Consider the following 12362-nt stretch of genomic DNA (forward strand, 5'->3'; position numbering starts at 1 on the left):
TGTCACTTACCCCCTTCACCATCACCGCTCCATCCTGTCACTAACCCCCTCCACCAACACTCCTCCACCCTGTCACTAACCCCCTCCACCATCACCGCTCCACCCTGTCACTTACCCCCTTCACCATCACCGCTCCACCCTGTCACTAACCCCCTCCACCATCACCGCTCCATCCTGTCACTTACCCCCTTCAGCATCACCGCTCCATCCTGTCACTTACCCCCTTCACCATCACCGCTCCATCCTGTCACTAACCCCCTCCACCAACACTCCTCCACCCTGTCACTAACCCCCTCCACCATCACCGCTCCACCCTGTCACTAACCCCTCCACCAACACTCCTCCACCCTGTCACTAACCCCCTCCACCATCACTCCTCCATCCTGTCACTAACCCCTCCACCATCACTCCTCCACCCTGTCACTAACCCCCTCCACCATCACTCCTCCATCCTGTCACTAACCCCCTCCACCATCACTGCTCCACCCTGTCACTAACCCCCTCCACCATCACTCCTCCACCATGTCACTAACTCCACCTGGACATTGTCCTGTCTGTCATGCAGAAGGTCAGATGGTCTACCCAGGAGTGTGAGAAGCTGTATGGTTTCATCTGTATGAAGAGGTCTTCCTCCCAACCCTCAGGACCCCAGGTGGACACCAACCCAGGCTGCAAACCAGTGAGTTAACAGAGAGGGGTTCAATCTATTCAATCTATTTTAATTTTCTAACTTGGTCACTGGTCTGCTACATCTTCATCCTTCCCAGTGAGAGTTCTTCTTGTTCTTCTACAATGTCTTATTTTCTTTTTTAAGTGGCTTATTATTTAATTAAAATGTGTCTTTCTGAAGCATTGGATCAGATATGACTTCAGCCCGGGTGATGGACGAGTCCACCTCTGAGCCCTCATCCTCTGCTTCCTCAATGGAAGACGTGACGGCGGGATTGAGGAGATCCTCGAAGTACTCCTTCCACCGCCCGACGACATCCCCAGTTGAGGTCAACAGCTGCCCACCTCTACTGTAAACAGCGTTGGTAGGGCACTGTTTCCCTCTCCTGAGGCGCCGGATGGTTTGCCAGAATCTCTTCGAGGCCAGCCGATAGTCCTTCTCCATGGCCTCACCGAACTCCTCCCAGGCCCGAGTTTTTGCCTCCACAACCACCCGGGCTGCAGTCCGCTTGGCCTGTCGGTACCCGTCAGCTGCCTCTGGAGTCCCACAAGCCAACCAGGCCTGATAGGACTCCTTCTTCAGCTTGACGGCATCCCTTACTTCCGGTGTCCACCACCGGGTTCGGGGATTGCCGCCTCGACAGGCACCGGAGACCTTACGGCCACAGCTCCAGGCGGCCGCTTCGACAATGGCGGTGGAGAACATGGTCCACTCGGACTCAATATCTCCAGCCTCCCTCGGGATCCAGTCGAAGCTCTACCGGAGGTGGGAGTTAAAGATCTCTCTGACAGGAGACTCGGCCAGACGTTCCCAGCAGACCCTTACAGTACGCTTGGGCCTGCCGAGTCTGTCCAGCTTCCTCCCCCGCCATCGGATCCAACTCACAACCAGGTGGTGATCAGTTGACAGCTCCGCCCCTCTCTTCACCCGAGTGTCCAAGACGTGGCCGCAGGTCAGATGAAACGACAACAAAGTCGATCATCGACCTGCGGCCTAGGGTGTCCTGGTGCCACGTGCACTGATGGACACCCTTATGCTTGAACATGGTGTTCGTTATGGACAAACTGTGACTAGCACAGAAGTCCAATAACTGAACACCACTCGGGTTCAGATCAGGGGGGCCGTTCCTCCCAATCACGCCCCTCCAGGTGTCACTGTCGTTGCCCACGTGGGCGTTGAAGTCCCCCAGTAGAACGATAGAGTCGGAGCACTTTCCAGCACCTCTCCCAGAGACTCCAAGAAGGTTGGGTACTCTGCACTGCCGTTCGGCCCATATGCACAAACAACAGTGAGAGACCTATCCCCGACCCGTAGGCGCAGGGAAACGACCCTCTCGTTCACCGGGGTAAACTCCAACACATGGCGGCAGAGCTGGGGAGCTATAAGCAAACCCACACCAGCCCGCCGCCTCTCACCATGGGCAACCCCAGAGTGGTGAAGAGTCCATCCTCTCTCAAGGAGTGTGGTTCCAGAGCCCAAGCCGTGCGTAGAGGTGATCCCGACTACCTCTAGTCGGAACCTCTCAACCTCACGCACCATCTCAGGCTCCTTCCCCGCCAGCGAGGTGACATTCCACGTCCCTAGAGCTAGTTTCCGTGTCCAGGGATCGGGTTGTCTAGGCCCGCGATCCTCTCTGCACCGGCCCCTTATGGTCCCTCCTGTGGGTGGTGAGCCCACGGGAAGGCGGCCCCACGTCGCTCCTTCGGGCTGAGCCCGGCCGGGCCCCATGGGGGAAGGCCCGGCCACCAGGCGCTCGCATACGAGCCCCAACCCCGGGCCTGGCTCCAGGGTGGGGCCCCGGCTGCGCCATACCGGGCGACGTCACGGTACTCATAATGTTGTTCTTCATTAAGGGGGGTTTGAACCGCTCTTAGTCTGACCCGTCGCCTAGGACCTGTTTGCCTTGGGAGACCCTACCAGGGGCATATAGCCCCAGACAACATAGCTCCTAGGGTCACTCGGGTACTCAAACCCCTCCACCACGTTAAGGTGGCAGTTCAAGGAGGTTCAAATGATTTGCAGGTCAGAAAAAAGCAATAATTAAAATGTTTCGGCTGTGCAATAGGTCCATTATAATGTCTAAATAATGTAAATTCAGATTCAGTTTAAGAATGGGCTGGTGAGTTATGTTTTATTTCCCCTGAAAAAAAGTTATGTTTTATTACCTACCGCGGGCCTGAGTTTGCCCACTCCTGCCTTAGGTATTATGAAGAACCAGGTGATTGATGACGTTCGGATGTCACGAAACCATCTAATGGGGTTTTTAAAGACATGGTGCTTTATAACCATGCTTTAAAACATATGAAACTAAATTAGTCTACAGCCTAATTATCAAGAACCAATGGAATTCATTAAGCCGGTGAATGTCAAAACATTTCTGCTACACATTCATCATTAATAACAAACAGTTAGGTCCAATACCACAGACGGTTAGAACTGTCCACCTGGTTGATGGCTCAACGGGTAGAGCTGTGGAAGGCTATGCAGTAACTTTACAAAGCCCTGGTTCAAGCCCCAATTATTACTTTCTAATATATGGTTTGTAACTGCTTTTGCAATTCCTACCTAACTTCAGGAATATTTGCTCGTCTGTTTTTAAAATCACATCTTAAATCAAGCAAGGATCCACAATATTTTATGAATGTTTTAACTCCAGCTTAAATAGAAGCCTGCATTTTCAGGGTCAGTGCAACGTACAATATGTTCTTAACCCGCCCTCCGAAGACGTGACAGAATAACACACCACCAAATACTTCAAGGAAATGGAGCCACAAGGAGCCACAGGCAAGGCCGGTGTTGCAGAGGCGGTAAAAGTACATTCAACAATGCTGGCCAGCCTAGGCGCCGCAATGGACAATGTCTTGAAAGCAGTACAGCGCCTAGAGCTGAGCCAGCAGAACCCCGCAGCACCGGCCGTCTCTCCGCCTCCCCAAGCCGGGCCACCCAACATGGGAGCGATGCACATTCCGCTACCCAGGGACTACGATGGGGCGGCGGACCGCTGCCAGGGTTTCCTGCTGCAACTGGACATCGCGCTCCAGGCGATGCATCCTGCGCCAACCGAAGCACAGAAGATCTCCTCTCTCGTCTCCTGCCTGTCCGGGAAAGCCCTGGAGTGGGCCACCGCCGTTTGGAACATCGAGCAGCCCACCCAGGGCAGCTACGCAGAGTTCACCCGCCGCTTCCGAGCCGTGTTTGACCATCCGCACGAAGTTCCACCTACGGCAGGGGACGAGATCGGCGCAGGAGTTCGCTCTTGAGTTCCGGACCCTGGCAGCGGGATCAGGGTGGAACGAGCGGGCTCAGATCGACCACTATCGGTGTAGCCTTCGCGAGGACGTCCGGAGGGAGCTGGCTTGTCGAGACGTGTCCCTCTCCTTCGACCAACTGGTAGACATGTCCATCCGTCTCGACAATCTGCTGGCTGCCCGAGGACGTCCCGGAAGAGGCCTGCCCGTTCCACCCTGCCAACCAGACGCGGCCGTCCCCATGGACCTGGGGGCGGCTGCGCTGTCGGGCAGGGGTCGGGGAGGACAGGTGCGGAGTGCCTCCAAGAGGAGATGAGGCCATGCAACGTTCCCCGGCTTTCCGTTGCTTTCCCAGTGTGAGGCGCTGGTAGATTCAGGCGCAGCTGGGAATTTCATGGATAGATCCTTTGCTCTGCGTTCACGCATACCCCTTCAGGTCCTCACTACCCCCCTACCCGTGAGAGCTTTGGACAGCCGGCCACTAGGGTCGGGTTTGGTCACACGATGCACTGTCCCCCTCCTTATGGTTACCGGCGACCGACACAGCGAAACCCTTTCCTTCCATGTGATCGACTCACCCACGTTCCCAGTCGTTTTGGGTTTCCCCTGGTTGTCCCTACATGACCCCGTCATCTCCTGGTCCAGTCAGTCTTTCGGGGTGGTCGCGGAAGTGTCAAGGTAGGTGTTTGGGTGTTTCCGTTGGCTCGACCTCGGTGGAGAGTCCAGACAGTGCTCCCGCCGTGCCAATTCCCCCCGAATACAGGGACTTGGCTGCGGTCTTTTCCAAGGCTAAGGCCACTGTGTTGCCACCACACCGGCCGGGGGATTGTGCGATAGACCTCATTGACGGAGCCGCACTCCCAAAGGATCACGTGTATCCACTGTCCCGCACCGAAACGGAGGCTATGGCCGCGTACGTTAAGGAAGCGTTGGAATCAGCATCAGCTTTATTCGTCAGGTATGTGTACACATACAAGGAATTTGACTCTGGATTATACAGGCTCATGATGTTCTTACTCATAAAAAACTTAAACAAAGACAACAAGAGTCACAGACTGCAATATACAGTACACATCAATACACATAACTAACCAAAACAACAACATAGTAAGACTGATAAAACAATATACAGTACACATAAATACACATAACTAACCAAAACAACAACATAGTAAGACTGATGAGACAATATACAGTACACATAAATACACATAACTAACCAAAACAACAACATAGTAAGACTGATGAGACAATAGTGCAATCAGCAGAGTATAAAGGGTGCTGGAAATAAATATTTGTGTACAGGTATTATTATTTACATAATGACGGTGGATGTGATCTATATATATCTAGTGTAATGGGGCAGAGTGCAAACGATGCTGGAATTAATAAATAAGTACTTTTTTGGTGCAGGTGTAATGTACATGAGGTAGGTGGACATGATATAGACAGTATATATACAGTATATATACAGTATGAACAGCACTGAATTACAGGATGACAAAACAGGTGGATTTTAGGGTCAGGGTTACTGGGTTGTTATACTGGGATTATTATATTGCTTATGCCCAGAACCGGCTCTGAAGAGAGGCTTATTCCGTATGTTGATAACACAGCGATAATGGAGACCAGTAACAGGAAATTATGCCAAAATAGTCTGTCTGCTTTGAACACAGGATGTGATGTATTCTGACGGGCTTCTTTCCAAATTCACATACCTACAGCCCAACTGCATGTTGTAATGTGAAAAAATTAATGTAGGAACAACTTCACTGGTAACTGCACTGATAACCAGGCCAACACTACATTGCCGACATAGCAAGTTACAGAGACCAAATTGCAGAAAGCGAATTACGGAGAGTAAATTACAGAGAGCGAGTTACGGAGAGCAAGTTACAGAGAGAGTTACGGAGAATAAATTACAGAGAACATGGACAACGCCGAGGGAACAACTGAAAACTTCCACTTGAAATTTAAAAGTTACGTGCACACCAGAAAAGGAACTATTTACGCTGGAGAAGTGGTAAGTCAAGCATTTTCTCCCTATTACTCTCTGACTGCATTTCCACATCAGTCAGTGGTAGATTTAGTGTTTCATGTCCCTATGCATTCTATACCACTGGCAAAACTGAAGGAACTGGATGTTGACCCGTTTTTGATTCATTTCCCCTGATGGAAAATAACTATATTTTTGCAATGCAAAAATTATGTAGAATATATGATGAATATATGTTGAATATATTTAACTTAATTAAAAATACATTTCAGGTATCAAAAGGTATTTCACATTTTATTATGAAATGTATTTAAAAATGTATACAGTGGTTATAAAAAGAATCACCCCCCTTTAAAATAATCACATTTTGTTGCTTTGCAGCCTGAAATGAAAACGGACAAAAATTATTTTTGTTTTATTCAGCTGTATTTACAACTTATAACATCCAAGTGAAAGTGATACCAACATGTCAAAAAATGTATAAAAAAATAAATAACAGAATCACTGAGTTGGAAAAAGAATCACCCCCTCCTAAAATGACTTGTAAACCCAACAAGGTGTAGTTAATCACCTTCTCAATAGCACACAAAGCCAATTGACTTTCAGCTGTGATCAGCTGTGGTCCTTTTGATTAGCTCAGCATGAAACAAGCTTTTCCTGAAGCATTTCAGTCCTTGGTAGTGCAACTGAAGAAAACAATCAACTACGGGTGGCAAAGTATTGTCAAAAGATCTCCGGGCTAAAGTTGTGGACAGGCGCAAGGCAGTCTTTTCAAAGGCTTTATCAATGCCTAGAAGCACAGTGCCTAGAGCCGCTGCTCCTCCACATCGAGAGGGGTCAGCTGAGGTGGCTTGGGCATCTGTTTCGGATGCCTCCGGAACGCCTTCCTGGGAAGGTGTTCCGGTCCCATCCCACCGGGAGGAGACCCCGGGGAAGACCTAGGACACGCTGGAGGGACTATGTCTCCCGGCTGGCCTGGGAACGCCTCGGTGTCCCCCCGGAAGAGCTGGAGGAAGTGTCTGGGGAGAGGGAAGTCTGGGCATCCCTGCTTAGACTGCTGCCCCCGCGACCCGGCCCCGGATAAGCAGAAGATGATGGATGGATGGATAGTGAAGTCTATTATTAAGAAGTGGAAGGTATTTGGTACAACCCTGGGTCAGGATGTCGTTCCAAACTGGATGAAAGAGCGAAGAGGAAACTGGTCAGAGAGGCTACCAAGAGGCCTATAGCTACTCTGAAGCAGTTGCAGGAATTCATGACAAAAAGTGGTCATTGTGTGCATGTGACAACAATATCACAAATTCTCCACAAATGTGGCTTGTATGGGAGGGTTGCAAGAAAAAAGCCACTCCTCAAGAAAGGCCACATGCAGTCACAACTGAGCTTTGCCAAAACACACTTTGAAGATTCTAAGGCCACGTGGTAAAAGGTGTTATGGCCAGATGAGACTAAAATTTAATTATCTGGCCTCAACGCCAAACGATATATCTGGTGAAAATCCAATACAGCTCACCATCCAAATAACACCATTCCTACAGTAAAGCACAGAGGTGGTAATATCATGTTATGGGGTTGTTTCTCTGCAGCAGGGACTGGAGCACTTGTCAGGATAGAAGGAAAATGTATGGGGCAAAATACTGTCAAATTCTTGAGGAAAATCTGCTGTTCTCTGCCAGAAAGTTGGGAAGAAGATTTACCTTCCAACATGACAATGACCCAAAGCACACAGCAAAACGGACCACACAGTGGTTGAAGGAGAAAAAGGTGAATGTCCTTGCATGGCCTCGTCAGAGCCCGGACTTAAACCCCATTGAAAATCTGTGGAATGACTTGAAGACAGCAGTCCACAAACGGTCACCATCAAATTTAACTGAACTTGAGCAGTTCTACAAAGAAGAGTGGTCAAATATTGCAACGTCTAGATGTGCAAAGTTAGTAGAGACATATCCCAACAGACTAAAGGCTGTAATTAACGCAAAAGGTGGTTCAACAAAATACTGACACAAAGGGGTGATCCTTTCTCCAACTCAGTGATTATGTTTTTTTATTTTTTTCTTACATGTTGGTGTTATATCTTTCACTTGGATGTTATATGTTGCACTGAGTAAATACAGCTGAATGAAACAAAAACTGTGTCTGTCTTCATTTCAGGCTGCAAAGCAACAAAATGTGATTTTTTTAAAGCGGGGTGATTCTTTTCTACACCCACTGTACATACATTTAACTTTATTAAAAATAAATTTCAGCTATCAAAATGTATTTCAGCTTTTATTCCAAAATGTATCTGAACATTTATAAAGACATTTCAGTATTTATTTTGTATAGAAAATACATTACAAAATGTATTTTGAACCCCATTTATAAATGCATTTTTCAGATCCTATGAAAGTAAAAAGATGAAATGTAATTACCGAGTACCGACGTGTTGATTATATCACATTTAGGTGTTGAAACGCATTTTATAGATATACATTATCAAAATACATAACATCTTATGGTCACAAATATATTCTAAAATAATATAGCGAACTTGCTAAGACTACTACTTGCACGACCAAATGAAATTAACCTGTTTGGAGTAGTGGTTAGTGTGCCTGACTGTGAAATGTAAAGTTGCAGGTTCAAACCACAGCCTGCCCAATATGACAGCATATTAAGACATGCATTTTTAAAATGTATTACATTTTTTTTTAGAAAAATATTTAAGTGGCCAATTTCAAACATTTTGACATGTACAGTGGATATAAAAAGTATACACAACCCTGTAAAAATGCCAGGTTTTTGCGATGTAAAAGAATCAGACAAAGATAAATCATGTCAGAAATGTTCCCACTTTTAATGTGACCTATAATGTGAACAATTCAATTGAAAAACAAACTGAAATCTTTGAGGGGGAAAAATGAAAAATAAAAACCTTACAATCAATCAATCAATCAATACAGCCCTTTTTACAACAGCAGTTGTCACAAAGTGCTTTACAGAGACACCCGGCCTTAAACCCCAAGGAGCAAACAACAGTAGTGTTGAATTTCAGTGGCTAGGAAAAACTCCCTAAGAAGGTCGAATTTGTCCCCCACACAAAACAGCATGGTTATTAAGTTCCGGTTTCAATGTTGGTGCCTACAAACAAGCTTAATATGGGAGAGAATATAACTCAAGGGTTGAGAAATTAGCCATCTATGATAACGGCACAAACATAGGCAATGCCATTGCATTAAATGAAGCAGTTAAACGAACAGTTCGAAAGAGGCAGCACCTTCAAATTGGTAATAATTGTAAAACTGAAAACACTGAGTTTTAACTCGATTTCTATTCAGTTTAATAGCACATTATGTAGCCTGTGATCTTTATTTTAAAGTGAGATTATCTGCGCTGCATACACCCATGTTTGAAAATCACAAGGAATAACCTTAATTGCAATATTTGCTGAAGAAATCACGATCCAATATTTTATCCAAATCGTGCGGCCTAAATAGACCCCTTATCAATTAGGGATACATTCTGATCTGTTCTGGGGCTCTCATAAGACAGAGTGGTGTAAGTCTGGGCATCCCTGCTTAGACTGCTGCCCCCGCGGCCCGGCCCCGGATAAGCGGAAGATGATGGATGGAAATAATGAAGAATCATTGGATATGTAAATAAACATAGAATTTCCATATTTTGGTTCCTTGAAAACCACTCCACCAAATAACCTTTTGGTAACGTGTGACCTCCATCACCAAGGCTTGACTCAATGAGAGTAAATTCTGGAGAACTAAGAGCATTGAAGTGCGACGCTAAACGTCTGATTCGTTTTGGGCCCATTTATTCTGTGCCACTACAAGGGAGTGTGAAGAACATATAACCCACATTAACATTGAAGTCATTTAACAGACGCACTCATCCAGAGAGACCTACAGCAGTGAATTAATAAAAGTTCATACTTTTTCATCCCGGCCCCCATGGGAATCAAACTCACAATGTTGGCATCACAAGTGCCATGGTCTACCACCCAAGCTAGCTAAACTCTCCCTTGTCCCCCTACATGTTGTGTTTAACACCCTGCTTCATCGCTGTGACCCCCAGTTTCTTGGGAAAGGCAATGTCTTCCGAACTCGTTCTCTGCCCCTCTAGGTTGACTGAGCTTGTTGATGTCCAATGGGGCGAGGCCATCATAGTTGATGTCCAATGGGGCGAGGCCACCATAGTTGATGTCCAATGGGGCGAGGCCACCATAGTTGATGTCCAATCACCTGCAAGGAGACGTGTGATGGGGCGAGGACATCATAGTTGATCGTTAGCCTCCCAAACTCAGACAGCACTGGACAATTGCAATGTCCCCCTTGGGACCCCTGGACTATACAAAGAGGATATTAAATATGATTTCTCACCTGTCATCTCTTTTTTCTCACAATTTCATTCAGGTAATGAGCCTCATCGTTATGAGCTGTCACATTATTTCTCGGGACTATGGATGGATATCTGTGCCTGTATTTGAGATGGTTAGCGCTTCTGCCTTCTTCATCGTCTTCATGCTGGAACTGGATAAGCAGATACTCATAATCCACTGGCAGTTCACTGTAAGTATCCCACCAAATCTTTTGCTCTTTTTAGGGATTGAAGATCAGTTCTTTGAACCTTCATTTAATCAGGGGAAACCAATTAAGACTGATGTTTAATTTAAAAAGGTTTATCAAAATCTAATTTACAAATATTGCTAACAATATGTGCCAAAACCGTTTGGGAACCCCTGTGCCATGACCTTTACTAACCAACCTTTAACCCTAACAACATGAAGGTCATCAGTAGCATCATTAACCCCATCCTCCCCACAGGACTTTGTGCGTGCTCTGACGGGCTGTATGTTCTACATGGTCAGTTCCCTGGTCTGGCTGACAAACCCAAGTGGGGCGGTCAGTGTTATAGGAGGGGTAGGTTACACAGCATTTTATTGTCTCTGGTTTTAATTCAATCAAACTACACAGCAGGGGTCTTCAATTCTTAGACTACAAAGTCCAGAGCCTGCTGGTTTTCTGTTCTACCTCATCATTATTTTAACCAGCCAGTGGCCCGGGTCTAAATCAGTCCCTGATTAGAGGGTCGCAATGAGAATCTGGTTTAGAAGCCCAGATTTGAGTACCCCTGCTATGGAGTCTACCTATTCTGGTTGTATGGGTATTGTGGTAATTCCTCAAGATGACCACGGTCTGTCCTGTGTTCTCCCCCAGGTCCTTGGGTTAGTGGCTGCAGTGCTGTTTGGCTATGACGCCTACTTCACCTTAAAACACATCAAGACTGGCAGACAGCAGTCCTTGGGTCAACCACTGGCTCAAACCAGTACAAGTGGGATTTAAATGCGGTTGTGGTTCAAGTGGGTGGTTTGCTAGTGGGTTACCAAATTGATCAGCCATGGGTGAACTAGTGAATCAACCAAGGGTTAACTTTTGGAATAACTACTGGATCAACAATGGGTTATCTAGAAGATCAACCATGGGTGATGTAGTGGGTCTATTGGATCTAGTGGGGTTATATAATGGCATAAAGGGATACTTTTGGCAACAATGCCCTTTATCTACTGAGTCAGATTAATTTGTTTGGATCTGTGTCTACAATCAATACATTATTAAGTAGTTTTACTGTATATTAATCTAATCCCAACAATCTGCTAACATGTTGTCAAACACCATATATTTCCAGGCACTGTGCTACAGCTGCTTAGACAGTTCGACAACAGAAGAAAGGAACATTGTGGAGACATCAAATGTTGCTCTAATATCTTTGTTCAACTATTTTATATGTGTTTTAGTGTCATTTGTTTAGTTAATGTGCATTACAATATGTGGTTAAATGCTTGCAATGGTAGAATTTAGTAAATAAACTCATTTGATTTGCTATAATGTTAGTTACTGCCCCATAATTATGATCATATAGATCATGGTGATTCTTTGATGTTCTTTGTTTGGTTCGAGCATCCGTTCACATGGTTACCACTACTCAAATGGCCAGGCTCCTCCAATGATATTCTGTTCGAAAAGTTACCTTGCCCATATTCAGACACAGAACCATCAATCAAAATCCCATTCAAAACAATGTTCAGGTGTCCAGCAGGTCATTGTGGGACAGACATGTACAGCTCAATGGCTAATGGCTAGAAGATCGGATCATTCAGTTCAGCTTTTAGTGGTATGATGGCATAAACAGACTGACACAGACTGAATAAACTGTATAGTTGGACATGTTTGTTGAGTCCATCTCTTCAACCTCCTCTTTCTTCTCTAAAGCTCTGTGATGTCACTGATATATTGGCCTCTGCATGACTCGAACACTGAACTGAAGCACAGGCGAAGCCTGAAAACCACATCTTCCAGTCCCTATGAGCCCTGCTGCGGTGCCTGACACATCAGATTAGTGGTGTAGAAATGAAAAGAGGAACTGTAGCGAACAAAAAAGCAAATTAATGAAGTAAAAT

General features: G+C 46.2%; 1 protein-coding gene across 1 annotated transcript; it reads left to right on the forward strand.

The window, feature by feature from the left end:
- The first annotated feature begins 5602 nt into the window (after positions 1 to 5602).
- Positions 5603 to 11785, forward strand: LOC105008774 (proteolipid protein 2 (colonic epithelium-enriched)). The gene is given in 4 exon segments (NM_001303964.1): positions 5603 to 5941; positions 10318 to 10473; positions 10729 to 10824; positions 11122 to 11785. Coding segments are annotated over 4 exon segments (471 nt in total). The 5' UTR covers positions 5603 to 5848; the 3' UTR covers positions 11248 to 11785.
- Positions 11786 to 12362: the final 577 nt, after the last annotated feature.

Source organism: Esox lucius, chromosome 12, assembly GCF_011004845.1.
Source record: "Esox lucius isolate fEsoLuc1 chromosome 12, fEsoLuc1.pri, whole genome shotgun sequence".
NCBI lineage: Eukaryota > Metazoa > Chordata > Actinopteri > Esociformes > Esocidae > Esox > Esox lucius.